Below are 26,319 nucleotides of genomic sequence, written 5' to 3'. Positions count from 1 at the left end.
ATTCCTTCCCCGGGATGGCGGGTGAAAGTCTCAGTCATCCTTCTCAATAACCTCAATCGTTCAGCAAAAGCCATTTCCTGGGATGGACTTCTCGGTCAAAGACGAGGTGAACTGGACCTCCAACCTGGGGTTCAGTCTGACTGCCAGTGGTACCAGACTTTGCCGGGCAAGTGTTGAGTTTGCAGCGGGAGCATGGGTTGGTGGGACTATCATGAGGATACAACGGTCGCCATCGACGCTTTTGGCAGGGTTGCGCCCCCTCGAGAGAGTGATGGGACGCCAGAATTGGCTGTTCTTGGGGCCGATTGCGAGAAGGAGTGGGCAAGACATATTACTGGCGCTTGGAGAGAAACAGCGACGTGGAACAGACCTGGAGTGCCTTGCAAGGCGCCTTGTGTCGCTGGGTGAAGGTCTGAAGGTACGAAGGCCAAGGGCTGCAGGAAACTACTGTTCCCCCCGAGCCCATCGTCACAGACGAGCCGGCTCTTCAGACCACCAACCCCGAATCTTCACCCTTGAGACGATCAGCTCGATTTGGCCTATCAAAATGTCTCACCGCAACCATGGACGCTTGACGTTGACGAACAGGGCTGCGCCTCGCCAAGACCTCCAAAGCTTGGCGGCCCCCAAGTGGGCTCCCACGACGAGGGTGACGTTCAGCTCAGGTTCCCCTCTGCTGCCTTTCCGAAGATTCTTGTCTTCTCGACGGAACCGTTTCGATCGCTTGTCTATTCGAGATTCATCATGCCCGGTGTGCCTTCAGGAAGGGGCTGTGACCATTGTCGTAAGTCAAAGAAGAAGGTACGCCCTGAGCCAGAGGGAGGAAGCTTCCCCACGACCGCCGGCCCCATGAGTGACAGCGCTAACAGACCATTCTCCCAAGTAGTGCGATGAACTGAAGCCCGCCTGCACACGATGCGCTCGCCGCGGACTGGAATGTATCGGAGCGGGAGAGAAGCGGTATAAGTTCATGGAAGATGGCCCCACGGCCGTCGTCCGGAGACGGTCGCCGAAATCTCATGCCAGTGCGGTGGCCAGCAAGAAGACCGCTCTTCACATCGTCGGAACCTCCCCAAGCAACAGCATAACCCTCCTATCACAGGCCCTCGTGGCCGCAATCCACCCGAAGACGGATCTGCGGTATAATATCATGTGGGCGTACGGCGGCTATCTAGCTTTTGTACCGAGTCGCCTGGGGATCAACGAGGCTCTGGATACGGCTATTGACGCCTTGGTGGTATCACACGCCAGCTTCTCCTCGCGTAAAGTGATCACGCCTACCTGTCTCGCAAAGTATTCACGTGCCCTGAATGCTTTGCGAAGGTCTTTGGATAATCCTCTCACCGCGAGCTCGTCTGAAACACTTTGTGCCGTATCAATCTTATTGCTTGTGCAGGTGAGGCAAGTCTACATGTCTGACACAGACTTATCACTGACAAGTCCAGCATATTCAAGGCTATCTGGACTTGAAGCGGAGTGGACACGCTGAAGGAGCGGCGAAAATATTAAAGGCTCGAGGAAGTTGCGCTCCTCGAGATGCCTTCGAGCATATCCTTTTGTTGGCTCTACGTGGCCCCGTGGTACGGATCCCTCGTAAACTTGCCCTCGGTCTTACTCACATGCTGGTAGTTGTTCGAGGGTCTCTTCAACCCGCATATCCAGTTCACCCCTGAGGAGTGGAGGGAGCTAGTGGAGAATGGGTTTGACTCGGAGACCCCAGAAGGCAGAATGCTTGCATATTTATCGCGAGTCCCGGGGATCATTGAACGGACTCGAAAGAACTCTGGTGGAGTGCTCGGTCTTTTAGATCTGCAGGTGGAGATGCAGGGCATATATTCCAAGACTCGGGAAATCTGCGACAAATTTGCCGCCGAATACAACGCGGTCGAGAATGATGGCGGAAAGGGCGCTTCAAATCCATTCGGGATCTCGCCCAAAATGCTCCATGCTCATTGCCAGCGGATGTATGGCATCGCTATTACCGTTGTGTTGTATATGAATTATGTACTCGTTGCTATGCGGACAATAGACGAGACCCTCGCCGCCGACGCTAACTTTTTCGCCTTTGAGATGCTCAATATCGCAGAGAGCGCAGTGATCTATCGGCCATTTGCTGCGGCATATGTGCAGCTGGGGCTCGTCGCTGCCCTAATGACTGTCCACAACGAGGCGCTGCAGACTCTTCTCAGAGCGTCGATTATTGATTATCAACAGGACTTCTCCAATCAACACCTGGACACGGCGACCATGGAGGAGGCCTTTCGCAGCCTGAACCCGTTTGGGAATAACGAATCCATCGAGAGCTTCACGATCCTGGATGAAAGTTTCGAGAACGAGGAGCAAGCGATGTACATGCCGTTGAATCCCCAGCTGGTGGTTTAGATATTTCTTGGTTTTTACTTTTTGGCAACGCTGTCGGGGTCACACGTTTTATGGGTCAAGCATGTTGGGCGCTTCTCTTCTCTCAATAGAAACATAAATATTTACATGGCCAAAGTCTGGTGCGTGGTACACTGCTCTCCTGCATCCTTGAATTGCTCGTAAATCCTCTGTTTGAGTGAATACTTGACAAAGAAAAGTTATGTATATTTATACATCAGGTGACCTGTATTCTCCAATCAAAGGCGGGAACGTCACACATCACGCAGAAGACTGTGGATGATCCGTGGAACTCAAACCGGCCAGACGTTCCAGGTCAACAGCACCCTTGATGGAATTCTGGAAGTGTCGCTTGCCCATCGTGGCTCCGACACACTCCCTTGTCCACTTGTGCCCTCGGTAGGCCCTTGAATAACTGGAAACTGACCATGGCAGAGCCGTCGTCGAGTAACTCTTCGACCGAATCCCAACCAAGGGATGAGGCTATTCTCGCCCAGCACCTTGATCCCCAGTTTACGGCCTCCCTTCACGAGGAGGTCGTCGTCTCCGATGACAATCTCGAGGCTGGGCCCAACGCAAGCCCGAACCCAGAGCCCCAATCCTCTCTTCGACTCCTCGGCGGAGACATGCACCGAGACCTTTACCGTCTCGATGCGAAATCGAAGCAAGCGCGACTGGTTCAAAGGGCGGCGACGTTCTCTGCGTTGCCCAGGCGAGATTCCGGCCTTGATGACGAGAATGTGGCCGCTCTGGAACCGGGTAGCTTCCGTCGTCATTTCGTCCGGTACAACCAAGGGCAGGACCACCCGGCTCTCCGACGCTCGTTCCTCGAGTACTTGGACATCTACGGCAACTTCGCGGGGGAAGACCTGGAGGAGACAGAGGAGGAGAGCGAGGCGGCGGAGGAACAACGGGAAGCGGAGCGTCGACCGTTGCTCGGGCGTCCGAAGCACAAGCGTGTTCGGTCTGCGCGTCCGGGTGATGCGTCGAATGTGAAGACCTTCTTTACCCTACTCAAGGCATTCATCGGGACGGGAATCATCTTCCTACCGAAGGCCTTCCGCAACGGGGGGATTCTCTTCTCGTCGATAACGCTGGTGACGGTCGCTGCAATTTCGACGTTATGCTTCCATCTCCTTCTCTCGTGTCGGAGGAAATACGGCGGGGGGTATGGAGATCTAGGTGAACAGATTGCGGGGCCTAGAGTCCGAGCTTTGATCCTGGGCTCTGTGGCCATCTCTCAACTTGGCTTTGTCTGTGCGTGTATCATCTTCACGGCGGAAAACATCCGGGCGTTCTTCCTCGCCGTCATGCCCGACACTATACGCTCCCTCTCGACCAACCGTTTGATTGCTTTCCAGCTGATCGTCCTTATCCCCCTGGCGTTCATCCGGAATATCTCCAAATTAGGCCCGGTCGCACTGCTCGCTGATGCCTTCATCCTCTTTGGGCTCGGATACATCTACTGGTATGATCTGGCCACGCTGGCTGCACGTGGTGTGGCACAGCGAGTTGACCTGTTCAATTCGACCTCTTTCACCCTGACAATTGGGTCATGCATCTTCACGTTCGAGGGCATTGGTTTGATTCTCCCTATTCAGTCGTCGATGAAGCGACCACAGTGTTTCGACAGCTTACTCTACACGGTGATGATAATTATCACTCTCTTATTTACCGCAGTCGGAGCCCTCTCGTATGCTACCTTTGGCGAAAACACAAAAACTGAGATCATCAGCAACCTCCCCCAAGACAGCTGGCTGGTCAACACGGTGCAACTCCTCTACTCGCTGGCAATCCTCGTCGGCATTCCAATCCAGCTGTTCCCCGCAGTCCGCATTGTCGAGGGCCGACTCTTCGGCCCAGCATCGGGCAAGCGGGACCCGAAAACCAAGGTGAGGAAGAACATTTTCAGGACAGCGGCGGTCCTGGCATGTGGGATTATCGCGGCGCTCGGGGCGGGGGATTTGGACAAGTTCGTCTCGCTGATTGGGTCGTTCGCCTGTGTGCCGCTGGTGTACATCTATCCGGCCTTCCTGCATTGGAAAGGGGTGGCTGACTCTGCGTGGGCGAAGCGGGGGGACCTGGCGATGATGGTGGTGGGAGTTGGATTCATGGTCTATACCACGTCAGCGACTGTTTCAGTTTGGATCAAGGGCCCATGATAGATGTCTGACGAGTTGAATCAGTCATCCGTGTCAGAAATCTCAGTCCTAAAACAGCATGTCTCAGACAGTCCTGAGTACCAGCACAAGCACCAGCCGCATCTGATGGTTACAGTAGAAAAGCAAACACAGAAGAGCCTCGTGCACCCACACCGCTAAGATTAGAATCCCGTCGACAATCCGTCCCGGCAGTCTTGACTTTTGACTCTCGCATGCTCAGCCGTCCACTCCGCTTATGATAGTCAGCCCTAAGCAACAGTGTGACAACAAAACAAGCACGCAGCAAATCAGCAGAAACAGCACACGTTTGCCCTGCACAGTCCTGCACGGTCATGGAGCCCCCCGCCAGCGATGAGGTCCCTGAGAGGGCCCGGACGAACTATTAATATCGCTGGAGGACGCTGATTTGCCGGCCATGCTGATAAGCTTGGGGCTGGTTTGTCGATCCCGAATCCCGGTTGGGAGGCCAGGATGATTTGGGTTCCCGGCCGCGGGACGCCTGACAGCTGAGTCAAATACTTGGATACTTAAACGGTGAAGTCTCGTCTCACCGTGCCATGATACCCAGAATTTGATCGCATAATGCTATGACTCTGTTCGGTTCGCCTCCTCGCTATCGCCCGATACAATGGCTCTTCCGCTCGTCTTCGTCCTCACGGTCTCGCTCGCATCCGCCTCTTCTTCCAGTACAAATGTAAATACAAACACAACCAGCACAGCAACATGCTACCACCTCGACGGCTTCGAGGCACGCGATCACGTCCCCTGCTACGCCGGCTCCAGCGACGCCGGTGACGCCGTCAACTGCTGCCACGAAGATGACATCTGCATGTCAAACGGGCTGTGCCTCCAGCAGGGGACGCGCGGGATAGTCTTGTCTAGGGGGAGTTGTATGGATCACGACTGGGGGACGGGATGCTATGCGCCTTGCTGTACGTCCTTGATACCTTTTTTTTTTTTTTTTTTTTTTTTTGGTTTCGCCCCTCTTGCCTGGGAACTAACATGTACGTTGAAGCGGACTACCATCGCAGCGGCGGGATACCGATCGTGAACGTCGGGTTCGACAGCGACGACCCGGAGTATTGCTGCGGTGCTGTTACAGTTAATGAAGACGAGGAGGATGGAGGCGACCTCTCATGCGAATTCGGTAGCCCGTTTACGATCCCCCGCGGGACGGCGATATCCGGTGTGGCCGGGTTATCGGACGAGAATCAAAACCACGACTCCCATGACGAAGACGATGACGATGACGATGACGACGCCGAAACCGAGAACCACGAAGAAGAAGGGGAAGAAGACGACGAACACACCCACGAACGCGTCTCCCCGGGTATCGCGGTCGCGCTGGGCGTCGGAATCCCGCTCGGCCTCCTGGTGATGGGCGGGATCCTCTGGGCCGTGTGGGAGCGGCGACGACGACAGCTGAAGATCGAAGAGGAGGACGGACATGGGCAGGGCCAAGGCCATGCCATGACGGCCATGAAACTGCGAGGGCTCGAGCTACACCATCGCTACGGGCCGATTCCGTCGCCTGTGCCGACGTATAGCCGGCGCGGGACGCCGACGCAGTCCGCGGTGTTTTACTCGGTTCATGCAGCGAGTCCGCCGACTACGCCACCGCGGACGGGGCCCGGGGTGGCGTTTGAGCAGCAGCAGCAGCAGCAGGAGGAGGAGGAGGAGGAGGAGGAGAGACGGTTGATGGAGGATAATGAGTCGCATGATGGGGAGCGAGAGCGGAGGTGAGAGTGGGTGGACTGTGCACATGATTTGATTTTATAGATACCATTCCTTTGCATAGCATAGACTTACGCTTGTAATATTGGTTTCCAATACGTTATGGTAAAGCTAGTCATCTAATTAATATCAATCGATCTCGACCTAAATTCTACCGGCCCCCTGACCTCGACTTCTGACGCGCCATCCAGCGTAGCCGTGGATAACCCTAACCTGATATTCTCTCTTGCATACACCCGGTGCAATCCTAATCCTGCGCTTTGCATTGCTAGACTGTGCTGGTATACAAATCTCTCCGCCAATCTACTCATTACACCTGTTCGAGTGACATGCTAAATCCAAAAGCAACAAGACAAGCAACAGCAACAGAAACAGCACCCCCCGGTTTCACCAAATCCCCCCCGCTCCCCGTCGTCGAGGGGACAGCAGCCTGTGTCGTCGTAGTCCCCTCAGGCGCCGGGAAGACCTCTGCCTTGTACGATAGCTCGACGTCCTCCTCTTCCGTCCTCCCGGTAAGGCTAACAGCTTCCCAGTCCTCGTCGAGTGTGAACGTCACGCTCCCGTTTGCCAGGATGGTCGCCTCGACCGTGTTGCCGACGTAGTCTACGACGTTGTAGCTGAGGTTCCCCTTTGTGATGTTGAGGTTTACAAGGTATCTGCGGTTGGTTGTTAGACCAGAAGAACATTTCTGGGAAGATGACCACTCACATTCCCGCAGCCAGGTCACCCAGGGGCATTGTCATGAGGTTAAGACGTGGGTTGCTAATGTCGAACCCGTGATACATGGCATCTACAACGGCGTAAGCAGGGGAAAATGGCAAAGTCGGCAGTCAAACGACAGACTTACCTCCGTACCGCTGTATAGCTTCGTCGAAAGAATCTCGCTTTACCAGGCTACTCCATGCAATCGGGCCCAGCTCGTCTACCGGGTGCACTGCAGCATGATCGATGTCTCGCCGTCGGCGTGTGGGCTCCTGCGCATCGCAATCCCACCCCTGAATCTCAATCATATAGTCCTCGCCAGCAACAATGTCCTTCCGGCTGAAGTACGGGCTCATCGTGTCCCCCTGGAAACTATTGTCGTCAGCCGGGATGCACATGGCCACGCCGTTGACGGCATCGCCGCCCTGCAGGCTATTCGCAAAGGGGAACTCGTCGCACTCCATGTCCCCGGCAGCCTCGATAGCGCCCTTCGCCCAGTCGGGCACGCCGTCAGGGTAGAACTGGTCGACGAATTCGTCGACCGCCTTCGCGCAGAAGCCCTGGGGACACATGATGCGCCGGTTCCTCACCTTCCAGCAGTTCCGCTTGCCTGGTCCGGCATATGTCAGTTTGGCTTGCTGCGTGGCTTGCCACCGTTGAGGTTTTTCATGCCCTGGCACATGTTCATCAGAACGGCGCGGTTGGAAATTTCGAAGACCTCGTTGCTGGACGGGTCTGCGGACTGGTGCAGCCTGCGTCGCGGGTCGTACACGAAGGGGATCGTCACCATGGGCGTTGGGGGCGTTCTGGCCGGCGTGGGCTTCTTGCATGTCTTCGTGGTCTTGGGACGTGGATCAGAGCGCTTTCGACACTTCTTGTTCTTATCGCACATGTACCCCTTCGCGCAGCATTTACCGGCACAGCAAGCGCCGTCGATGTCGCAAGGCCCGCTGGGATCCGCGCAGCATCGCTGCGTCTTCGCGTCGAAGCAGCCTTCGGACGCGACGCAGCACTGTAGTCCACGCGTGCACGCCCAGTTCTTGCTCTGCACGGCGTCCTGGCAGCAGATTGAGGTCTTGGGATCGTAGCACTTGTCCCTGCCGCACTTGATCATCCCCTGCGGGCAGCAGTCGCCGCTCCCCTTGTTGCAATCGTAGTCCTTCGGGCAGGTCTCTCCGGTATCGCTACAGCACTTCTCCGTCTCGGGGTTGTAGCACCCCTTCTTGCCGCATCGCTGGTGGCCTTCTGGGCAGCACTGGTTGCCGTCGACGCACGTCATATCCTTGGGACAGACTGTGTCGAGGGCGCAGGATCCGCCGCCGCTCTGTCTGCTGCAGAGCCCCGAGTTGGCGGGACAGCACGATTGCGTGGCCGGGTCGTAGCACTTGGTATTGCCGCACTGCTTCATCCCTTTGGGACAGCACTTGCCCCCCGGCACGCACGTTGCGGAGACTGGACAAGTCGTCCCAGACTGGCCACAGCAAATTTGCGTTTTCGGATCATAGCAACCATCTCCACACTTCTTCATCCCCTTCGGACAGCATCCACCGGGTACACACGTCGCAGATGCAGGACACGTATTCCCAGACCCGCCACAGCACACCTGCGTCTTGGGATCGTAGCAGCCGCTCCCGCACGGCTTCGTGCCCCGCGGACAGCAGCCGCCGGAGACGCAGTCGTACCCGCGCGGGCAGTATCGGCCTGTGCCGCCGCAGCATACCTCCCCTGTGCCAGGGTTATAGCACCCGCGTGTGCCGCACTGTGCTGTTTTCCCGCCGGGGCAGCAGACGCTACCGACACATGTCAGGCCTGTGCGGCAGCATCGGCCGTTGGGGCACAGGTCTGCTTCTTTAGTTGAGGTATCCTAACTGGGCCGATGGGGAGGGGAGGGGACGCACAGGTCGCTGGTGGGCATCTCCGAGTTTGTCTCGCAAGGAGGTCACCGTCCTCTTCGTCGCTCTCCTCCCACATGTCCATGTTCACGCCCATATCGTCAAAGACGCCGTTGCTGCTGAGGAAGACGCCGGAATCGGAATCGGCGAGCATTTTAGCGTCCGACAGAAAGTCAAAGGCAGCCTCTGGCTCCGCTTGTGCTTCCAGTAAGCCCAGACCGTCATCGTCAGGCGAGAGTGCGAGGTGCGATGTCGGCGAGACGGGGTCGCGGAAATCCTCAATGTCGAAGTCAAGGGCGATACTAAGCCATGCACCCACTAGGAGTAAGAAGAGATACCTGTTCATTTTCACGCCTGACTTGTAACTTGCATGTGTAGTCTGCATATCAGTATTCCACCTGGACTCTGAGTTCGGGGTCGAGGACACTTAAGACTTGCTCGACAACACGGTCCGCCAGCCTTGCGGGCTGTGCCTCATTGTCATTGTCTTGTCCCATCAGCGATCTCTCTGAAGAAGCATGCGAGTCATGGCCAGTCTCGGCGGCCTTGTCCTTCGTATTGGGGCAATATACCCCGCTCCGTCTTTCTTGAGCCCAGCAGGCGAGCAGGAAAACACGAGCCTCACCCCGATGGACATGTGCTGGTATCAACACACGGACGTCAGACTCAACCTCAATGCGGCTCGTCGCCATTCGTCGCGGAGATTCCTCGCAAGACGCGAGGTATGGAGATGATAGCGGATGAAATTAGTCCAGATCAAGGGTCGGGGTGACGATAGGTTTGAGCTATTTTCGCGTGTGGTGAGACCGAGGAGAACCACTCTGATATGGGTCGCCCAGAGAAATAGTGAAATACCATTCGAATCACTCCGCGGCAGTGCATATCCTCTCTGGTTACTCACAACCCTCACCCGCCCCTCCCTAAAATCCCTGGTATAATATGTATGACCAAAACACCCACACCTTCGCGTCCACGTCCACCCCATCCGGCATCCGCATCTGCGGGAGGATATCACTCGCAAAGGCCTCGTTCCACGGGCTGTCACGCCGCTCGGTTCCCCTGGGTTCACGTTGTGGTCGGCGACGGACCGGGTTTCGATTCTCTGGAAGAGCCTTCACCTTTCACTGCACTGTATCCTGCAAATAAACTGGTATTATGACCAGAGTGTGCAGCCTAGGATCGGGACGGACGAGTCTGGGATATCGTATCGCTGCTGATGAAGGACGATCAAACGCCGCTCTTGGGAAGTTTCCCGTTCAAGTCGTCGAGCCTTTTCAAGTCCAGCCTCGAACCTCCCATTGTCGAACTCGTGGTTCCCAAGGACGGGAAAGACCAATTTGAAACGGTCTGTGTGTTTTTGAATGAAATTCCGGTAGTCGTCGTAGTCTGCTAAGCGCCCAACCCCCCCCCACCCCGGGAGGATGAGGCGGTCTGCACACCCTGGGATTTCGTAACCGGAATACTGGCGGTTAATCTCCAGATGGAGACCAGAGAAGACCTAGAAGGACACAGGGCCTCGGAAAGAGTCAGCGTACTCTCTGGAACATGTTGGAGCAGCAGTGAAAGCGGATTGCATGAGCCACCGGCAGATCAGGCGTGCTCAGCTTATTGAGCCTCCTGCGGTTGGCTTCCGAAATCATAGCAGTCAAGTCTGGAAACAAGAAAAGCGCAAAGAGCCCATTTCCCCGTCGACAGTCAACTATCACGGACACAGGCAACGAATTCCGCCCTTGCCCGCCGTTCAGAGATTCAGTGAACCACGGAGCACGGAGCCCCAACAGCGCCCGCTCCGTTGCCTTGGCGTGGCGGGAATGGGACTACTTAATGCAGGACAACGTCTCATGAGAGAGGGTACTGACCTCCTCCCTTGACACTTCTCTCATACGATTAATGGCGCCCATCCACGTTGGCTGTCTGGTCTTCAACTACCAGGCAATCGACGTGATCGGACCATGCGACCTGCTGAATTCTGCCAGCAAGAAGCTCATGAACGGAATCAATCGCTATACGCCAGTGGCCGCGGATACTATAGCGAAGGCGCCTGAATTTGTTTTCCACCATATCGGCGAAACCCTGGACCCGGTACATCTACTTACAAGCTCTGTAACCCTGGTTCCAACAACGACGGCCGACAATGCTCCAGAGCTGGACATCCTTCTAGTCGGTGGGGATAGCCCTGCCCAGTCTATCCTCCCTCCAAAGCTCCAAGAGCTCATTCGCCGCCATGTTGCCGCAGGGAAACTCCTCTTCACTGTCTGCACCGGGGCGTCTGTCGTCGCTGCCACTGGCGTTCTGGACGGGAAGAATGCAACAGTCAATAACCTTGAGTACAACTGGGTTAAGAAAAGATATCCAAAAGTCAAGTGGACAAAAGAGAAGAAATGGATTATTGACGGCAATATTTGGACAGGGAGTGGAGCAGTGGCTGGAATGGATATGGTGGCCCACTGGATCAAAGAGAACTTTGGCTTGGACGTGCTCATCCAAGCCGGATTGAGCCTCGACTACGAACCGAGGGACGTTGACGGTCTTTTCAAAGTTCTGCCGCAGAGATACGACGTGGAAGGGAACAAAATTTCCACGCACGTCTTTCCTGAATGATGCAAGATCACGAAACAAGCTTGACGGCCGGGCGGAAATTAAGTTGAGAAGACAAAAGCACTTCCTTGGTCGTCCAACGATGGCGCGCCAGCTGTACTTGTGAATGTATCCAACGCCACGAGGTCACTCCAGAGCTTATCACTCTCTATCCTCTGAACTTCTGCAGCGATATTGTTTTGTAGAGCGGGCTGTTCAGTAGAGCACATTGAAGTAGGCGTGTGGCTAGCGTCCCGTCGCAGGTATCGCAGGCCCGGACAGCGGTGCCGGCCTCGAAAAGACGGGGGTTCGTTACGTGGGGAGTCTGAAAGACTCGGGTGCGCACCCAGAGTATCGTTAACCTCATCGGGATGTTCCCTTGCCAACTCGTAGGAAGTTTGCACGCTTTCCATAATCTCAGGCATCATCACATAAAGGTTTCTCGTCGGTAGCTCCCTGCTGGGGTCTTGCTCAATGGCCTGCAGATGAGACGAGAGTTCACCAAGGTATTGTTTGACATCCACGGTTTCTTGTGCAATGTCCACGTCCCATCCAGGTACCTCGGAGAGTCCGGTAGAAAGCCTGTATAGCACAGTAACCGCCAGGATGACCTGATACCACATAGAGATCGGCAGAGAGTTGTACTCCGCCGTGGGGATAGCGAAGAAAAATTCCAGATATTCTATGGTAGAGAGAACGCTGTTTGTGAGGTTGGCGATAATCATCGGGGGAGTATATGACGTATTTGAATATTCTTGCACTTTCAAGGGCGGTAATTTTCTCTGTCCGTAGCGATATACCAGGCCCATCTCATAGACCCTGATCTTGGCAGCATGATAACCATTGATCACTAATCCTAGAATTCTAAGTTAGCTAATGAGAATGTCACAAGCGTGGAATTTCCTTACCAGAGCTGCGCGAGTATGCCGATATAGATGACCACCATTCTTCTAACCGCGCTTTTAACCGCGCAGCGTGGGCGTGGAGCCGGTTTCGGGAAACCTGAGAGTTTTCTAGTTGATAAGTCTCATTAACTTCCTCCGTAAGCTGCTGCAGTGTAATCAGTGGGAATATCAATTCGTCTGTCTCGAATTCCTGCTTCTCCTGAAACAAGGATGCGGACTGAAGCATGCCCTCGGAGAAGCGAAGATTGTTGGGCTTTCCCGTAGCCATTGCTATTCTGCTTGAGTCAGTCAAATCCTGTGGCCGGATCAGTGAAAGAGACAATATCTTACACGGTAGACAAGTAATAACAGCCCAGGAAAGCACGGCATGCTTCTCGACTATAATTATCACCCATCTCAATCCCCTGACCAAGCGCATCTGCATTCGTTTTATCAAGGCGAAGGTCAAAAACCATGCCAATTGCAATTTGTAAGTACTGATACGTTTGCTGGTTTCCGGGAACAAAGTGGAATTGGAACCTAGTTTGGTTAGATTGCTCGCCGTTACCACAGAGAGAAACCTCAAATCATACCAGGCAAGGTGGACCAGAAGTCCTTGAAGTAAGTCCAGATCTTTCTCGCCAGCCACGACAACCCGGGTGCTAAGAGTTTCCTTGAACTCTCGGATCAGAGCGTATTGCAAACTGGGGTATCTCGAGGAAGCACTCGCGACAGCTGCGAGCAGTAGAAATGGACGTTCTTCGACCATCAATGTAGCAGTCAAGGTATCCGGGAGTCGCACAAACGGGAAGTACGGGGTCATACTGCGGAACTCATTTAGAAGATGCTCGAGGACAACAGAGCTGAGACCCAAGTCCGTAATCCACCGGGAATCAACAGAGGTGGGCACCTCCCATGGTCTTTCAGAAACACTTTCAGAAGTATTCGAGTTTCCGCTCGACCCGAGGCTCCCGATGAGGTTAGAGCTGGTCAGATACTCGTGATTCATCCATTCAGATGTTGGGTCCTGGCTAGGGGATGGATACTGAGTAATTGCGGGCAGTCCAGAGTTTGTGTTGATGGGATTTCGACTCCCGCGGAGGGAATCACTCGAACGTGAAAGAAGATCAATGACATTGCTGAGCTTGGACTCGAGATCGACCAGTCGCCTACATTTCCGCCGTCAGAAAGGCCGCTGGGCGAGTGCAGCGGCTTCAATGGATACTTACTTCTTCCCTTGGTGTGCCAATCGCGTTCGCGGTCTCGGCTCGGGGACGACGCACTGCGAGTTCGATCTCGCACATCTGCTCGTATTATTAGCCCGGACTCAAGTCCACCTCCTCGATCGGTGGGAGTTTTGTGCATACTTCGCACAAGGGTGTCCATCCTTAACGCGAATACATCTCACTTTAAGAATACGGCACTTCTCGCACGCAGGGGTCGGTTTTCTCGATCGCGTCGCACCGTCCATGTGGATGTCTCCTTCCATGGTCGGTCATTCCTGTGATGTGTCGTGTTGTTGGGTGTTTGGAGAAGGAGGAGCCTCGAACGGATCCGCCAAGACAGTCAAGACCGCTAAGACTTTGCCTGGTCGGTTCAGGCGTCCAGCCAGGCCAGCCAGGCGCTTCAGCTGACAAATCTGTGGTTCCTGGCCCGGAATTTCGCCGCGTCGATTCCAAATGCTGTCATTGACCATGTTCGGGAGAGGTGTGCCAGGGCACAGCCAAAGTGCAGTCAGCTGAAGCTGAACACAACGTCATCCCTTGAAAAATGGCTATCTCACTCGTCAAGATGGGACTCCTGGAAGAATTGATCGACCCAGGCCCAAAGCCAGTGCAGGTCCTGGCTTGACGATGTCTCGCTCAGCCACCGAATCGCTTCCCCATCAGGAGCCGCTCGGCTGATCAGCCCTCCGAGATCTTTATGCCGGGGCTGATTCGGTGTTATCCCTTGTCCTGAGGCGAGGCTGGTCTTAAAAATAAATATTGTGATGCCAGCTCGTTTGATGATGAGCCACTGCCCTGATTCGGCCCACGTGAGAGGGTTCTGGGATCATGGTTCGCGTGGTTCCAGGTGGAAATGGATGGGGGAGTGAAGGAGACCATCCATTGTCCCAACAATGGATGCGACGGCGAGGGCCTTATTGTGCGGGAACGGATTTCCGACGCCGATGGCGACATGCCCGAAAATGCGGGGTGAATCAAACCCGCCCCGTTCCCCAGCTCAATCAACTTCTCTTTCGCGGCCTTCGCGAAGAATTCCTTGTGACAGACAGCATGATCACTGGGCTAGCGCATGTCAACCTTCTTGTTCCTGAAGGGACTCTCGACCAGGCCGAGGCCTTCTACGGAGGAACACTCGGCCTCACCTCGACGCCAGTGCCGTACCTACAAAAGGGCACCCTTCTCTGGTGAGACGCGGGTTTCTGCATTCTCCGCCTCTCCTAATAGGAAACAGGTTCAACATCGGTGATTCTGGCCAACAAGTCCACGTCGCGTTCGGAGTCAACGAATCGCTATCCTCCCGTCGCCATCCGTGTTTTAAATTGGAGTCGCCAGAGAAGCTTCTTGAGCTGCAGCATCGGATATGGAACCACCACGTACGAGGGGGCGATGCGGCGCCATTACAAGCAGATAAACCCGGTGAACAGAGTTCAGGTGCGGCGGATCGATCGACCAAACTTCGAACCGCGTAGCTGACAAGCATGCAGGAGCGCAAGGCGTGGAATATCCGAGTCGATTCTTCGCGAGAGATTTCGCGGGGAACCGGTTGGAGTTTAGTCTCTGAGCGTGAAAGAAAATAAGCCTTGCAATATACATTTAATGGCAATGGACTGTTTATCGTACGAAGCTGGACTCGCAAGGCGATCGCGTCTTGGAGTTGCCTTGGCCTTGTCGTGGATTTCTGGATGGCCCTTTCAATTGAGTCAGATTCATCACATGGGCAGATATCGGTCCTTCCCTAACAGTATCGGCGCCGTCGGAGTCGCTCCTTCCCCTTTGGGCTCTCCCACGCCAGAAAGCACGAGTGGATGCTCGACCACCACCCGGAGTTTTCATATTCCCCCATCTTCGTAACCATTTGGCGATTCTCGGTGAGCACTCGAAGCCTGTACGTGTATACAATGTGGGTGTCAAATCCAAGGAATGCTCTAAGCGCGATGACATCATTAAACCGCACCATACTTTATCAACCCTGTATCCAGGTACTAACTTCAGGCCAAATCTTCAACTGATCATATCCAACATGTCGAAACGCACAATAGAATCATTCTACAAGGCAGTCTCGCCGCCGAGCAAAACGCTCAAGCCAGAGGAGGAGGTGAAACCCAAGCCGCCCTCGTTCACCCACCACCCGAGCTACCCCCATCCTATCGCCACTCTCCCATCAACCATTGGAAGGCCCCTTGCCAATATCAACCTCGAGTCTCACCCTCCCATGAAGATCACCGATCAGCCGCACCTGGATCTTGTCTATTTCCATCCGCTAATCCCCTCCCCAATTGCCCGTGACCTCTTTGAATTCCTCCGTCGCGAACTCCCTTTCTACCGTGTGCAATACTCCATCCGTCGGGGGGCCAACAAGATGCAAATCAACACCCCGCGTTTCACTACCGTCTTCGGGGTCGACGCGACGTCTTGGTTCGCCGAGATTCCATCAACAACAAGCGATGCTGTCAAAAATGCCGAAAGTGGTTCAGTCCTTCTCGATAGCAAATCTCACCAACCGATCCACAAGAATAAGTATCAGTACACCCCGCGCCCAATTCCCGAATGCCTCGATACGCTCCGGCAAGCTGTCGAAGGCGCCATCGGAGACGGCTCCCCGTACAACTTTTGTCTTGTAAACTACTACGCCACCGGCGACGACAGCATCTCCTACCATTCAGACGATGAGCGCTTCCTAGGCCCGAACCCGTCCATTGCGTCCATCTCGCTCGGTGCGCAGCGGGACTTCCTCATGAAGCACAAGCCCAGTCAGGACGCGAAGGTTAGCAACCAGCCCATGAAGTTTTCTCTTGCGTCAGGCGATATGGTTGTCATGCGGGGAGAGACGCAGTCAAATTGGCTACATAGTATCCCCAAGCACAAAGGGCGGGAGGCGCACAAGGGAAGGATCAACATTACCTTTCGGAAGGCCGTTGTCCCTGGTGGCACAGATAACTATTACAATTACAATGTCGGGAATGGCACCGTGTTCCGGTGGGATGAACAGGAGGGGAAGATGCGTCCACAAGGCACTCAGGGGAGTGTCAGCTAGCTGTTGATAGAGCTTCTCCAAAGGCAGTCATTGAATGATTTAACGTCTGTCTCTGCTCGTCTCCCTTGGTCGAACGATAATACTCACCCGAACCCCACTTCGATAGACACCAAGTGTGGGGGGTAGCTCCAACCTCCTCCCCACAACCGTGAAACAATCCGCGACATCAGGAGTACGGATGGGGAGGTATAACATGCTCAAGGAACTCCAAGTCAAATACGGAGTCAAGGAGAACGGAATAACAATGTTCCCGACGGGGGCTTGTTTTGGGGCATCCAAGGTTAGGGTGTGTCGTAGATGGAGACAGAAGAGACCAGCAAGGCGCAATCTGCGCGAGAGATCCGACATGCGAGGTTTCTGTGAGGCGGGGGATTACCCTTGCGATTGAGGTCACGAAATATGCTGCGGAAGGTGGATGGTGGCGATTACCAAGGTTTGGAAGGAACAATATATTAATATTTTAACAATTTTCGCATTGTTGTACGAAGTTCAATTCATTATCTTATCATCGCAACCGACCAAGCATGAGGGAGGGAGGGGTAAGTAAAATCTGCGTACTTGCCCTCTTCGAATGATGAACATTGCTCTGTCCACACAACTATATATATCCATACAGACTTACGGATGCTAGCTCACGCCTTTCCTTTCTAATTAATAATATCAAGAAGTAATTGACAAGGAAAACTATATGATATAAATATCTGGATTCATATTCTTCGAGTGTAAATAGTGGTGGTAGGGAGGGTGCTGGAAGTGCTCGTGACAGAGGGACTTGGGCGCCATGATGTTTCCGAGGATCGCATCTTGAAAATGTGCATGGGGATACAAGCTTTGCGAGATCAGAGGAGCTGGGATTTGACAGACCTGCGGGGATTCCATCCTTGCAGCTGTGATTCTGCGTCGAATTTTCAGGCATGCTTGCGTCTTGCCGGTTGTGTATAGCCCTTGCTGGATTAATTGGAATCAATCATAATATAATTATGCTCAATCGTCCTTACGTGCAGTCGACAGTTAATTAATGAACTTATTAACTCACGAGTGATGCCCACGTCCTGACAAAACTGGATGGCGCCATCCTCTTCTCCCTTCGCCCGCCAGATCACAGCCAGATCTCTGCTCGACGCCGTTTGTCGAATTTGGATGCATCCTCCCAATCCTGCTGCTTCCACAGGGCTATCTTGAATCGAATGCGCAATGCCTCTTCTCGCCATTCCTTCACCTCATTCATTGTCAGCGTTTCAACCCCCCGATTTAGCCTAAAGATGAAACGGAGTACCACCCCTGGACTTGAGGGAAATGACGCTCGACACGAGTCCGAGTCGTTTTGCCCACTGCAGAATTGTCCTCCCCCGCCACGGACACTCCCCGGATCGTCAAAGTCCGCCAATAAACCCTCAAAGCAATGCACCCAAGGAGGGAAGATCAGCGTCATTTCCTCGGGACGTCTGCCGAGCCTCCGTCTCGAATCGGATCGGGTCACGGACATATGACGCGTGAAATGTCCCGGTGGTGTTTCAGGCGAAGATAAAAGAGCATTGGACTGACCAGGCAAGGTTTCATTCCTCTTGTGAATTCACAGAAACTTGGCGATTCGCGATCTTTCAGGATGAAGTCCTCGCTGGTCCTCGCCTCCACGTCCTTGGCCGTGACGGCTTCTGCTCATTGTACTTCTCTCTTCTTTCTGATACTCAATATGATGAGCTAACAACGTCAGATGTCTTCCCCGCCCTAATTGCTGGCGGCACCACCACTGGTGACTGGGAATACGTCCGCCAATGGACAGGATATCTCAGCAACGGCCCCGTCACGGATGTCACCAGTATCGACATTCGCTGCAACGTCGACGGATCCACCGCGAGCGTGGAGACCCTCGACGTCACTGCGGGAGACACAATCGGTATGACCGCTGCTCCCAGCATCTACCACCCAGGTCCGGTCATGGTGTACCTTGCCCAGGCGCCCGGGAAGGCTGCCGAGTTCGACGGCGACGGCGAAGTGTGGTTCAAGATCTATCAGGACAAGCCGGAGGTTGGTTCCGGCGGGTTAACTTGGCCGAGCAATGGTGATCGATATTCTCTCTGATACTGCAAGGAAGCGAGACTAACGAAGGCAATCAGGTGCTTCCACGGTGGAATTTACGCTCCCTGCTTCGCTACCGGATGGCGAGTACCTCGTGCGTGTTGAGCAGATTGGTCTGCATGTTGCGTACGAGGAGGGCGGTTCGCAGTCCTACATCTCCTGTGGGCAGATCAATGTTAGCGGTGGTGGCAGCGGAAGCCCTAGCCCGCTTGTTGCGTTCCCTGGTGCTTACTCGCCTGACGACCCAGGCTTGCTGATTAGCCTCTACGACCCCATTCCGACTTCGTACACGTACCCTGGACCAGAAGTTTGGAGTGGCTAGGATAGGATAACTTGTTGGAACTTGCAGCTGCAAGGGGATGAGATTCATATGTTGGTAGGCTCCGCAGCCGAGTCTCGTGCCAGGAGCCGTCCCTGAACAAGCCTTAAGAACCTTGCATTTCGGAGCAGTTGACTGTTCTACAGTCGACTCGGTTCATTCGTTGAATGTATATAGCGTATCCTTTCAGTATTGCACTATCGTCCCTGCGCACAAGGCTGCCAATATCCCTTCAACAAGGGAGCAAAATACTATGTGTAGCCTTGTAAGTAGAGAACGTGGAATAGTGCAGTGGTGTGTCTTAAAGCAGAAGGCAAGAGTAATGACTGTCAAATAATACGGCTCTCCCAAGCGACCCATCCAAAGTCAAAGTCAAGTGCCTTGAGAAATATACCTCCAGTCCCCCGGATATCGATGAGGATGTTGTCGAAGAGCTCGCAAGCAAGTGCTTTGCTTCACCTGCATCATCTCAGCATACCCTGCGTTGTCTTAATACTATGCAACACTAAATCGACCCTGTCCACCATCCCAGCCCACACCGTGCCCGTCAACGTGCCCGCCCCACGATTGCCATCAACAGCCAGCCGCTGCCTCTTAACCGTCTCAGCTATCCCCCCCCACAGCTCCCCCGAAAAAACCACCACCATCCAAATATACATTGTCCCCCTCCCCGCCGACAACAGACCCTCCGCCGTAACACACACAGCCGGCAATTTCAGCGAACCCAACCGCACCTCGGGAAGAATAACAGCCCAGCCCGGCCGCGGGCGAGGCGGGCCGAGCGAGTGGCGGAGACACCGCTGTACCAGCGAGAAGATGACGGTGTACATCTCTACTAGTCTAGAAAGACATGATCCGACCATAAGGACTGTTGCCTCCTCTTCCGAGAGATCAGAGACGGCATTGTAAAGACGATCCTGGATGAGGTTGGTGAAGTGTGTGGTGTGGTGGAAGAGCTCCTCGAAGACGAATGGCATGGGACTGCTGCGGTGGGGTTCATGGCTCTCGCTACATTCAGCACGGGCTGGCTTCTCTGGCAGAGATGGTAGTTTTGTTTTGAGTTCGTAGAGCGCGACACTCATATTGGCGAGCTCTTGGGTGGTAGAGAGGATTGAAGGTTGTGAGGCTGGGATTTGCAGCGCGCGTAGATCCAGGTTTTGACCATCAGGATCGTACAATGGGAGTAGGTCTATATCCCCGCACCAGAGTGGGTTCCATTCGTCTATTGATTGTGAAGCTTGATGTGTGACCGCTTGATTCAATACATCGTGGCCCGCCGTGGAGGCGAGAGAGCCCGACGCTTCGTCCGTCACCAGCGGATCAAAGTCGATGACATAGCCGGCCTCAGGAACTGGTAACTCCACTCCAGACGGACCTTGCTCAAAATTTGGTGTTTCCTGCGAGGCTCTCTGTCGTGAATTTCTCGGTGCACGGGGCGCAAAGCGACAGGGCGCGTCCAGTCTTGAACATCGCTCGCACCGCGACTGACCGGTCCGGCGGATGCATCGGAGTTTCTGAGCATGACAGCGATTGCACGCAGCCCTCGTCTTTTGTATTAGGCCATCGGATCGGGTAGCCATGGCGAGTTGAAGGTGGAAGAGGAAGAACCGATGGGGGGATGGTGGGACATCAGTCGCGCACCTTTCGGGATTTCGTTCGGCGTTTTGTCTCCAATTCTCCTTCGGCGATATGACAGAAGTATAAAACGCGTTGCATTCTGGATGACAACTCTCTATCTCCCAAACATGGCGTCTCCTACAGATATCCTCACCTCTAACGCTCATGTATCTTCCCCTCCTCGCCCTGTCGCCGTTTTTGTCGGCGCCACCAGCGGCATCGGAGCAGCCACGTTAAAGGCCTTTGCAAAGTATACGCGCCGCCCACGCGCATACTTTGTCGGCCGTTCAACTGCTGCTGCAGACCTCCTCGTCGCCGAGTGCCAGGCCCTCAATGCAGGAGGAGAATACATCTTCGTCCAAGCCGATGTCGCCTTGATCCGAGTGGTGGATGAAGTATGCGCAGAAATCAAAGCCAAAGAAACCCAGCTGAATATCCTCTTCCTCAGCCAAGGGGTTGTCAGTCTGGATCGCAGTGGTATGTCAATACCCTTCCTGTCAAACTAGGGAAGCATTCGTATACTAAGACTATATATTAAAACAAAAAAACAGAAACGTCCGAAAACCTGCACCTCCTAACCGCACTCCTACACTATTCCCGCCTCCGTTTCATAACGCAGCTCCTTCCTCTCCTCCAAGAGGCCCCCAGCCCCCGTCGAGTAGTAACAGTCGCAAGCGGCGGCTTCGAAGGCCCACTCGACCCGTCTGACCTCCCCGCGTCCAGAATCCCGCTTTCCCAGCTCCGCGGACACATATCCACACTCATCACCTTCAGCCTGGAAGCAGCCGCTAAACAAGCACCCTCCGTGTCTTTCATCCATTCATACCCGGGGTCAGTGAATACCCCCCTCGCTCGCGCTATGTTAGGCAGGAGCGATGCGCCGACTGACGTTCCTGTCCCGGAGGAGTGGATGTCGCCGGAGGAGAGTGGGGAGAGGCATTTTAATCTTTTGACGGTGGCGCGGTATCCTGCCGCGGAGGATCCATCATTGACGGGTACTGATGACTTGGCTCGTGGGACGGATGGTGTGGTGGGTAGTGGCGTGTATTCGGTTGGGTGGGATGGGGAGAATGCATTATCGCCAGAGGCGCTTGAATTCCTGGCTGGGTTGAGAAGGCATGGGATGGTTGAGAGAGTATGGGAACACACAGAGGGTGAGTTTCAGCGGATCGCAGGGAAGGACTAGAGGTAAGTCTTGGAAGGTTCTATCTAGTAGCTCTATTTCTATTAGATCTTCTAGCCATGAAGCAGCAATATCAACCTAATACTAATACCGCACCAAAAGTTTCCACCCCGTCTTCTTCACCCGCGCAATAAGTACAAACGTCGTCCCGACGAGTGCAAGAATCCCCGAGAAGATCTTCAACCCAGCCCACCCGCTCGGGCTATCCACGATCGCCCCGTTGATCGGGTTCGTCGTGAGCCCTCCAATCGCCATAACCAGGAGCATCATCCCCGTTCGAAAGCCTAGTTCCGCCATCGGCGATATCTGCATGATAAGCGGCGTGAGAAGGGATACGTACGCGCCGGAGAAGAACCCGAACAGTACAGCGAAGGCGATCAGGGCCGCGTTTCTGGAGTCCGGGAGCCAAAGCGCTAAGGTGAATATGCCAGATAGATAGCAGACGCTGATGAAGACGTTGTACCGGCCGATCTTGTCGCCGACGAATCCTGCAAAGAGACGGCCAAAGAGCGAGCCTGCGTTGAGGATGGGAACGAGGTATTGCACTAGGTTAGGCGACATCCCGGCGCTGACTGCTTGCGCGGGGAGATAGTTGATGGGCGCGTAGAAGCCGTATGTGAATAGAAACATCCCAATCATGAGGAGCTGGAATTGGGTCTCCTGCATTGGTTTCATCAGCTCAGCTCGCGTTACTTTTCGGGGCTGTGGTGGGTTGAGCGGGCGAACGGTGAGGTTGGCGATAATCAATAGGCCCAACATGACGAAAGCACAGGTGCGCATGGCCCAGCCAAAGCCGACATCACGGATCAGATGCGTGACGAGGATTGGGAGAACGATGCCTCCGATACTGGAGCCGGTGAACAAGACACCGAAGGCTGCGCCGCGCCTCCGGTCGAACCATCCAGCGGCGCAAGCGAGTGCTGGGCCGCATGGTTAGTAGGCGGACATACCGGCCCCGGGGTGCGGGATAGCCTACTTGGTTGGAAGATCATGGAAACGCCAAGGGCAGAGCACAGCCCTTGCGCCAGGAGAATTTGGTAGTATTCGTCCGATATGCTGGTCATCATGATCCCAAAGACGTGCATCACGCTACCCGTCAGAAGCAGCCATCGAGGGCCATAGCGATCATACAGTGCGCCGACAATTGGACCCTGGCTGTATTAGCATTTCACCCAAAGTGGAAATCACCTAGTATACCATGGCCATCATGAAGAATATCTCCAGCGAAGGAATCCATGAGACGGCGCTTGTTGAGTAGCTGGTCAGGAGCTCGTTTTGATAGTACTCCTGGAAGACCCCAACACCTATAATCATCAGTCGATGCCCCAATAACGCTTGATGATTCGTACTGTTCAACCAGCCAAAGCTGCAGAAGGACGTGCACCAGCAACCAAGCACCACCAGCCAAGCGACCGCACCACCGTCCGGAGCGGTCCTGGGCGGACCAGGCTCGGCACGCGCGGCTTTCTCGGCATCGTGTGTTGGAGACACTGTCTGATCAGAACTGCTGGATTTAGCATCGACTCTCTCGGCGTTATCGTTGTGCTTGTCGACCGGGAGAGTCGAATCTGAATCTGCCATTGTCGTCGCCGCGGATCCACGACAGAGGGAAAGGGAAAGGAGAGAAAAGCAGCTTAAGAATCATTCAAAATCTCCAACTGACCTTCACGTCAGCCATCCCTCTCCTGGTACCTGTGATAGGCCAGGCAGGACAGGGGTCTTCAATGAGGGGTTGCTAACTTTGCCGGACATCCGAGCGATGAGCCATGCTGTTTTCAAAGCGCCATTCTCTCTTGAATAACAAGGGTTTTGGGGGGAGGAGCAGCGAAAGCTCGACAAATGGACAACATCGCAAAGATCTGGCCAAGTCTCACGTTGGAAGTGGCATAATCTTTTATCTCCTACCCATATAGATCTCGTTCAAAAGGTCAAATATGATACAGAGTCATCCTTCCTTCTCTCATCAGACGGGCTTCTGATACTTGCTGCCCACCTTGAAGCAGGTTGCCAAAGTCCGAAGGAACCCAATTTTGATCACTGATCAAACAGGCGAGAGTTGTTGTCGGGCTTTGACCCCGACCCCCACCCCCGACTCCGACGCGACTTAAAACGCTAGCTAGAATAGGCAATTCTATGCCAAGCCATTAACCCTATATGGATAATTTACCGGGGTTAAACCCTCTCTTGGCATCCCCCGATTGGCGGGTCGGGCTCGGGTCGGGTCAGCGGGTCGCAACTCTCCTCAGATTTGTCATCCACTTTCATCCTCCGACCAGGTCAAAGGTGACGTGATCTCAACGAGGCAGCTTGATGCTTACTGGCTCCTGGGGTCGCGTAGCAGCTGAATACTTTCACCGAATCCTGACGCCTCATACAGATATATCATCATCATTCTCGTCGTCTTCACCCTCAATGCCAGAGAAGACACCAGGTCCAGAGGGGCCGAAGTCGGGACAGAGAACGTCGTCATCCACGTCAGCACCGTCGCTCAGAGCCTGCACACGAGCCGGGTTCCACTGCAACTCAAGGAGTTCCATGGCCGGAACGGGGTGTTCGAGAGGGTCACTGGTCTTGAAGACCTGTGTATCTCCGGAGCACAGGACCTTCTCCGCGCCGTCGTCGAACAGCTTGTACCCTTTATCGCTGGAGCGCAGGTGGGTCGGGGCTTCGGGGGGCGGGTAGACGGACCGATCGCACCATTCGTGTATGGGGAGCCAGTGGAACTGGACGTGGAGTTCGGTTCGTTGTGCATTTAGATCGACCGGCTTGAATGCGAACCTCGCTGTGCCCCAGAGCTTGTGCGCATCGCACATCATTGTGATGAGATTGCGAGGAGTTTCTGTGCCCTGGGGGCCGAGAACAGCTTTCTTCCAAGCTTCGATTTTCTCTTGGGTCCAGAAAAAGGGACAAGCCGCGCCAGAACTCTCTGTACTCCTTGGTTTCGGTTCGCTTGCCGACGGAGAAAGGAAGGATACGTGCAATCTCGAGTGGTTCACCCGCATGGGTCAAGACGCATTGCTTGCGGTCTCTCTCTGCGGTCTAAACACTGTCACTTGCCATTCAACAAAAAGCAGATAGTATACTTACCAATTCTCCTGCGGACTTTGAGCGCTTCCTCTTCTTAGGCTTGTCGTTGACTTTCTGGCGTGTTCTGGCCGACCCTATATGACAACAAAGCCATATATTAGATAACCTGACATGATGTTGTGGGCGTAGTCATGCATGAACTTACAGATTTTGACTCTCTTCGCGGCGTCCTGCGCGGACAAGATGGATTTCACAAATGGCCATTTGTTGTCAGTGACAAGGTCAGCGAAGTCTTTTGAGGCGTGGGATGTCCGCGAGCCATAATGCGGCCCACGAGGCTTGGTCAACATCATCCATTACTGGAAGGGCTTCCTGGATTTTTGCCATGAGTTCTAGGCGCTTGGGATCGCGAACTTCCTCAGAGGGGTTGACGTCGGCCATGGCGCAAGACGAGGATGGATTTGCTGGTGGGGTACGATGTGATGAGGAGAGTGTACCATCGGTAATGGCTGTGTAGGCCGCTCGCCGAAACGTTGAAACGAAGGAAACTCTCTCTGGTTGACCAAGTTGTTCGTGACGGGGCGGCGAGAGAGTGTGAGAGGGAGATGCGAAGAGAGGATGATGGGGAGAGATAATAATGGGGAAGAGAGGAAAGATAGGGAGAGTGAGGAAGATGACGGTGAAGACGGCTGAGAAAATTTTCTTTGTGCAAGAGATCGAAGCAAGGTTGTGGTGGTTTCCTGATTCCAGTTGGAGCCTGATTTTCCCTTGTTTGTAACCAGCAATGCTCCTCTTTGTGTTTGTATACCATCCATGGATTTTGTTTGGAGTTGCCAAGTCTGTCGTGGAAGACCTTCACTTCTGCAACATTGAACCTGGTGATTTTGTTAGTATAGTGGGTCCAAATCCTTTGAAGCAGTCAAGTCCTCCAGGCTTGAAACACTGCTTTCCGAATTAAAATTTAAAATGAAGCTTTTGAAACCTCCGAGAGAGCCAGATTTCAAAGACATCTGGTGGTGAGCCGCCAATCAGAGGCGTCCTGCCCTCCGCCGTGGCCCTCTGACCACGTTGGTCTTGGCATTGTGACCAGCCTGTCGTCAGAACTATATCTAAAAACATGGCTGTACTCCCGATCTGCAGTTCGGCATCGCCATCATTGCCACCTGTACCTGTTGTGTGACCCATCCTGCATAAATCCCGAGATGTCTCGCCGTTGATTGCACCAAGAAGACTGGCCGCAATGGGCAGAAAATTCAGCTCAGAGTTGCTTATTCCACGAGAATACATAATGCATCGGCTCATCCTGCAAGTTCCCCAGAAAATTCGCAACACCTGCGTCTGGATTTTCGGCCATGGCTTCCGGTTCCGACCAGCCACACCAGGCCCAAGCCACCTTGACTGACGATGAATTCAGGATGTCGTTCCTACAGGATGGTCGTGTAGGCTATTTTCGCTTTAGCCCAGGAGGTGGCTCAGTGTCAACAGGGGTGGATCCTTCTGACTC

The 26,319-nt window shown here is 54.2% G+C and overlaps 14 protein-coding genes across 14 annotated transcripts; 8 read left to right on the top strand and 6 right to left on the bottom strand.

The window, feature by feature from the left end:
* Positions 1-744: 744 nt before the first annotated feature.
* BJX67DRAFT_383452 (Zn(II)2Cys6 transcription factor domain-containing protein) lies at positions 745-2,382 on the top strand (the record flags this gene model as incomplete). The annotated part of the gene is made up of 4 exons (XM_071033461.1): positions 745-801; positions 887-1,396; positions 1,446-1,580; positions 1,630-2,382. The coding sequence occupies 4 exons, from the start codon at positions 745-747 to the stop codon at positions 2,380-2,382; spliced, it is 1,455 nt and encodes a 484-aa protein (XP_070883804.1).
* A 180-nt stretch (positions 2,383-2,562) lies between these two features.
* On the top strand, positions 2,563-4,596 carry BJX67DRAFT_199562 (putative amino acid transporter). The gene has a single exon (XM_071025439.1). The coding sequence runs from the start codon at positions 2,808-2,810 to the stop codon at positions 4,539-4,541; it is 1,734 nt and encodes a 577-aa protein (XP_070883803.1). The 5' UTR covers positions 2,563-2,807; the 3' UTR covers positions 4,542-4,596.
* Positions 4,597-5,169: 573 nt separating this feature from the next.
* Positions 5,170-6,284, top strand: BJX67DRAFT_383450 (uncharacterized protein; the record flags this gene model as incomplete). Its single annotated transcript, XM_071033460.1, has 2 exons — positions 5,170-5,473; positions 5,557-6,284. 2 exons carry the CDS (start codon positions 5,170-5,172, stop codon positions 6,282-6,284), a joined length of 1,032 nt encoding a protein of 343 aa, XP_070883802.1.
* A 197-nt stretch (positions 6,285-6,481) lies between these two features.
* On the bottom strand, positions 6,482-7,566 carry BJX67DRAFT_360349 (uncharacterized protein). The gene is made up of 3 exons (XM_071029765.1): positions 7,123-7,566; positions 6,984-7,065; positions 6,482-6,931 (listed from the first exon to the last, which is right to left on the bottom strand). Exons 1-3 carry the CDS (start codon positions 7,547-7,549, stop codon positions 6,586-6,588), a joined length of 855 nt encoding a protein of 284 aa, XP_070883801.1. The 5' UTR covers positions 7,550-7,566; the 3' UTR covers positions 6,482-6,585.
* BJX67DRAFT_199509 (uncharacterized protein) lies at positions 7,550-9,384 on the bottom strand. Its single transcript, XM_071025438.1, has 2 exons — positions 8,876-9,384; positions 7,550-8,819 (listed from the first exon to the last, which is right to left on the bottom strand). The coding sequence occupies exons 1-2, from the start codon at positions 9,252-9,254 to the stop codon at positions 7,603-7,605; spliced, it is 1,596 nt and encodes a 531-aa protein (XP_070883800.1). The 5' UTR covers positions 9,255-9,384; the 3' UTR covers positions 7,550-7,602.
* Positions 9,385-10,306: 922 nt separating this feature from the next.
* On the top strand, positions 10,307-11,489 carry BJX67DRAFT_199507 (DJ-1/PfpI family protein). Its single transcript, XM_071025437.1, has one exon. It carries the CDS (start codon positions 10,760-10,762, stop codon positions 11,468-11,470), a length of 711 nt encoding a protein of 236 aa, XP_070883799.1. The 5' UTR covers positions 10,307-10,759; the 3' UTR covers positions 11,471-11,489.
* On the bottom strand, positions 11,490-13,994 carry BJX67DRAFT_199506 (uncharacterized protein). Its single transcript, XM_071025436.1, has 6 exons — positions 13,698-13,994; positions 13,560-13,634; positions 12,924-13,499; positions 12,682-12,870; positions 12,355-12,626; positions 11,490-12,302 (listed from the first exon to the last, which is right to left on the bottom strand). The coding sequence occupies exons 1-6, from the start codon at positions 13,817-13,819 to the stop codon at positions 11,509-11,511; spliced, it is 2,028 nt and encodes a 675-aa protein (XP_070883798.1). The 5' UTR covers positions 13,820-13,994; the 3' UTR covers positions 11,490-11,508.
* Positions 13,995-14,029: 35 nt separating this feature from the next.
* BJX67DRAFT_360342 (putative glyoxalase family protein) lies at positions 14,030-15,424 on the top strand. The gene is made up of 3 exons (XM_071029764.1): positions 14,030-14,740; positions 14,788-14,987; positions 15,041-15,424. The coding sequence occupies exons 1-3, from the start codon at positions 14,385-14,387 to the stop codon at positions 15,115-15,117; spliced, it is 633 nt and encodes a 210-aa protein (XP_070883797.1). The 5' UTR covers positions 14,030-14,384; the 3' UTR covers positions 15,118-15,424.
* Positions 15,425-15,437: 13 nt separating this feature from the next.
* On the top strand, positions 15,438-17,013 carry BJX67DRAFT_360340 (alpha-ketoglutarate-dependent dioxygenase AlkB family protein). The gene has a single exon (XM_071029763.1). It carries the CDS (start codon positions 15,577-15,579, stop codon positions 16,588-16,590), a length of 1,014 nt encoding a protein of 337 aa, XP_070883796.1. The 5' UTR covers positions 15,438-15,576; the 3' UTR covers positions 16,591-17,013.
* Positions 17,014-17,719: 706 nt separating this feature from the next.
* BJX67DRAFT_360339 (lytic polysaccharide monooxygenase auxiliary activity family 9 protein) lies at positions 17,720-19,303 on the top strand. The gene is made up of 3 exons (XM_071029762.1): positions 17,720-18,254; positions 18,305-18,652; positions 18,708-19,303. The coding sequence occupies exons 1-3, from the start codon at positions 18,197-18,199 to the stop codon at positions 18,989-18,991; spliced, it is 690 nt and encodes a 229-aa protein (XP_070883795.1). The 5' UTR covers positions 17,720-18,196; the 3' UTR covers positions 18,992-19,303.
* A 149-nt stretch (positions 19,304-19,452) lies between these two features.
* Positions 19,453-20,568, bottom strand: BJX67DRAFT_383442 (Zn(II)2Cys6 transcription factor domain-containing protein; the record flags this gene model as incomplete). Its single annotated transcript, XM_071033459.1, has 1 exon — positions 19,453-20,568. One exon carries the CDS (start codon positions 20,566-20,568, stop codon positions 19,453-19,455), a length of 1,116 nt encoding a protein of 371 aa, XP_070883794.1.
* A 165-nt stretch (positions 20,569-20,733) lies between these two features.
* BJX67DRAFT_389696 (uncharacterized protein) lies at positions 20,734-21,831 on the top strand (the record flags this gene model as incomplete). The annotated part of the gene is made up of 2 exons (XM_071034538.1): positions 20,734-21,082; positions 21,157-21,831. The coding sequence occupies 2 exons, from the start codon at positions 20,734-20,736 to the stop codon at positions 21,789-21,791; spliced, it is 984 nt and encodes a 327-aa protein (XP_070883793.1). The 3' UTR covers positions 21,792-21,831.
* On the bottom strand, positions 21,800-23,829 carry BJX67DRAFT_360338 (MCT family MFS transporter). The gene is made up of 4 exons (XM_071029761.1): positions 23,138-23,829; positions 22,986-23,092; positions 22,765-22,939; positions 21,800-22,708 (listed from the first exon to the last, which is right to left on the bottom strand). Exons 1-4 carry the CDS (start codon positions 23,367-23,369, stop codon positions 21,873-21,875), a joined length of 1,350 nt encoding a protein of 449 aa, XP_070883792.1. The 5' UTR covers positions 23,370-23,829; the 3' UTR covers positions 21,800-21,872.
* Positions 23,830-24,157: 328 nt separating this feature from the next.
* Positions 24,158-25,165, bottom strand: BJX67DRAFT_383439 (HNH endonuclease signature motif containing protein; the record flags this gene model as incomplete). Its single annotated transcript, XM_071033458.1, has 4 exons — positions 24,158-24,714; positions 24,764-24,827; positions 24,876-24,949; positions 25,021-25,165. The coding sequence occupies 4 exons, from the start codon at positions 25,163-25,165 to the stop codon at positions 24,158-24,160; spliced, it is 840 nt and encodes a 279-aa protein (XP_070883791.1).
* Between the last annotated feature and the right edge of the window lie 1,154 nt (positions 25,166-26,319).

The sequence above is a fragment of the Aspergillus lucknowensis genome (genome assembly GCF_044049455.1).
Source record: "Aspergillus lucknowensis strain CBS 449.75 chromosome Unknown BJX67scaffold_37, whole genome shotgun sequence".
Classification (NCBI taxonomy): domain Eukaryota; kingdom Fungi; phylum Ascomycota; class Eurotiomycetes; order Eurotiales; family Aspergillaceae; genus Aspergillus; species Aspergillus lucknowensis.
This window is presented reverse-complemented; position numbering and strand designations above follow the sequence as displayed.

Bases quoted from the DNA above. Each gene is read 5' to 3' on its own strand.
- BJX67DRAFT_199562 (XM_071025439.1), top strand. From the start codon at position 2,808: ATGGCAGAGCCGTCGTCGAGTAACTCTTCGACCGAATCCCAACCAAGG.
- BJX67DRAFT_360349 (XM_071029765.1), bottom strand. From the start codon at position 7,549: ATGTGTCCCCAGGGCTTCTGCGCGAAGGCGGTCGACGAATTCGTCGAC. The intron at 7,066-7,122 runs GTAAGTCTGTCG...ACGCCGTTGTAG, and splicing joins AGCTATACAGCGGTACGGAG to ATGCCATGTATCACGGGTTC. The intron at 6,932-6,983 runs GTGAGTGGTCAT...AACCAACCGCAG, and splicing joins GGTGACCTGGCTGCGGGAAT to ATACCTTGTAAACCTCAACA.
- BJX67DRAFT_199509 (XM_071025438.1), bottom strand. From the start codon at position 9,254: ATGCAGACTACACATGCAAGTTACAAGTCAGGCGTGAAAATGAACAGG. The intron at 8,820-8,875 runs GTGCGTCCCCTC...CTAAAGAAGCAG, and splicing joins GAGATGCCCACCAGCGACCT to ACCTGTGCCCCAACGGCCGA.
- BJX67DRAFT_199507 (XM_071025437.1), top strand. From the start codon at position 10,760: ATGGCGCCCATCCACGTTGGCTGTCTGGTCTTCAACTACCAGGCAATC.
- BJX67DRAFT_199506 (XM_071025436.1), bottom strand. From the start codon at position 13,819: ATGGAAGGAGACATCCACATGGACGGTGCGACGCGATCGAGAAAACCG. The intron at 13,500-13,559 runs GTAAGTATCCAT...GCGGAAATGTAG, and splicing joins TTGGCACACCAAGGGAAGAA to GCGACTGGTCGATCTCGAGT. The intron at 12,627-12,681 runs GTAAGATATTGT...TGACTCAAGCAG, and splicing joins TGTTATTACTTGTCTACCGT to AATAGCAATGGCTACGGGAA.
- BJX67DRAFT_360342 (XM_071029764.1), top strand. From the start codon at position 14,385: ATGGTTCGCGTGGTTCCAGGTGGAAATGGATGGGGGAGTGAAGGAGAC. The intron at 14,741-14,787 runs GTGAGACGCGGG...AATAGGAAACAG, and splicing joins CAAAAGGGCACCCTTCTCTG to GTTCAACATCGGTGATTCTG. The intron at 14,988-15,040 runs GTGCGGCGGATC...ACAAGCATGCAG, and splicing joins ACCCGGTGAACAGAGTTCAG to GAGCGCAAGGCGTGGAATAT.
- BJX67DRAFT_360340 (XM_071029763.1), top strand. From the start codon at position 15,577: ATGTCGAAACGCACAATAGAATCATTCTACAAGGCAGTCTCGCCGCCG.
- BJX67DRAFT_360339 (XM_071029762.1), top strand. From the start codon at position 18,197: ATGAAGTCCTCGCTGGTCCTCGCCTCCACGTCCTTGGCCGTGACGGCT. The intron at 18,255-18,304 runs GTACTTCTCTCT...TAACAACGTCAG, and splicing joins CGTGACGGCTTCTGCTCATT to ATGTCTTCCCCGCCCTAATT. The intron at 18,653-18,707 runs GTGATCGATATT...GAAGGCAATCAG, and splicing joins GTTAACTTGGCCGAGCAATG to GTGCTTCCACGGTGGAATTT.
- BJX67DRAFT_360338 (XM_071029761.1), bottom strand. From the start codon at position 23,369: ATGGCAGATTCAGATTCGACTCTCCCGGTCGACAAGCACAACGATAAC. The intron at 23,093-23,137 runs GTACGAATCATC...TGATGATTATAG, and splicing joins CAGCTTTGGCTGGTTGAACA to GTGTTGGGGTCTTCCAGGAG. The intron at 22,709-22,764 runs GTAGGCTATCCC...CATGCGGCCCAG, and splicing joins TTCCATGATCTTCCAACCAA to CACTCGCTTGCGCCGCTGGA.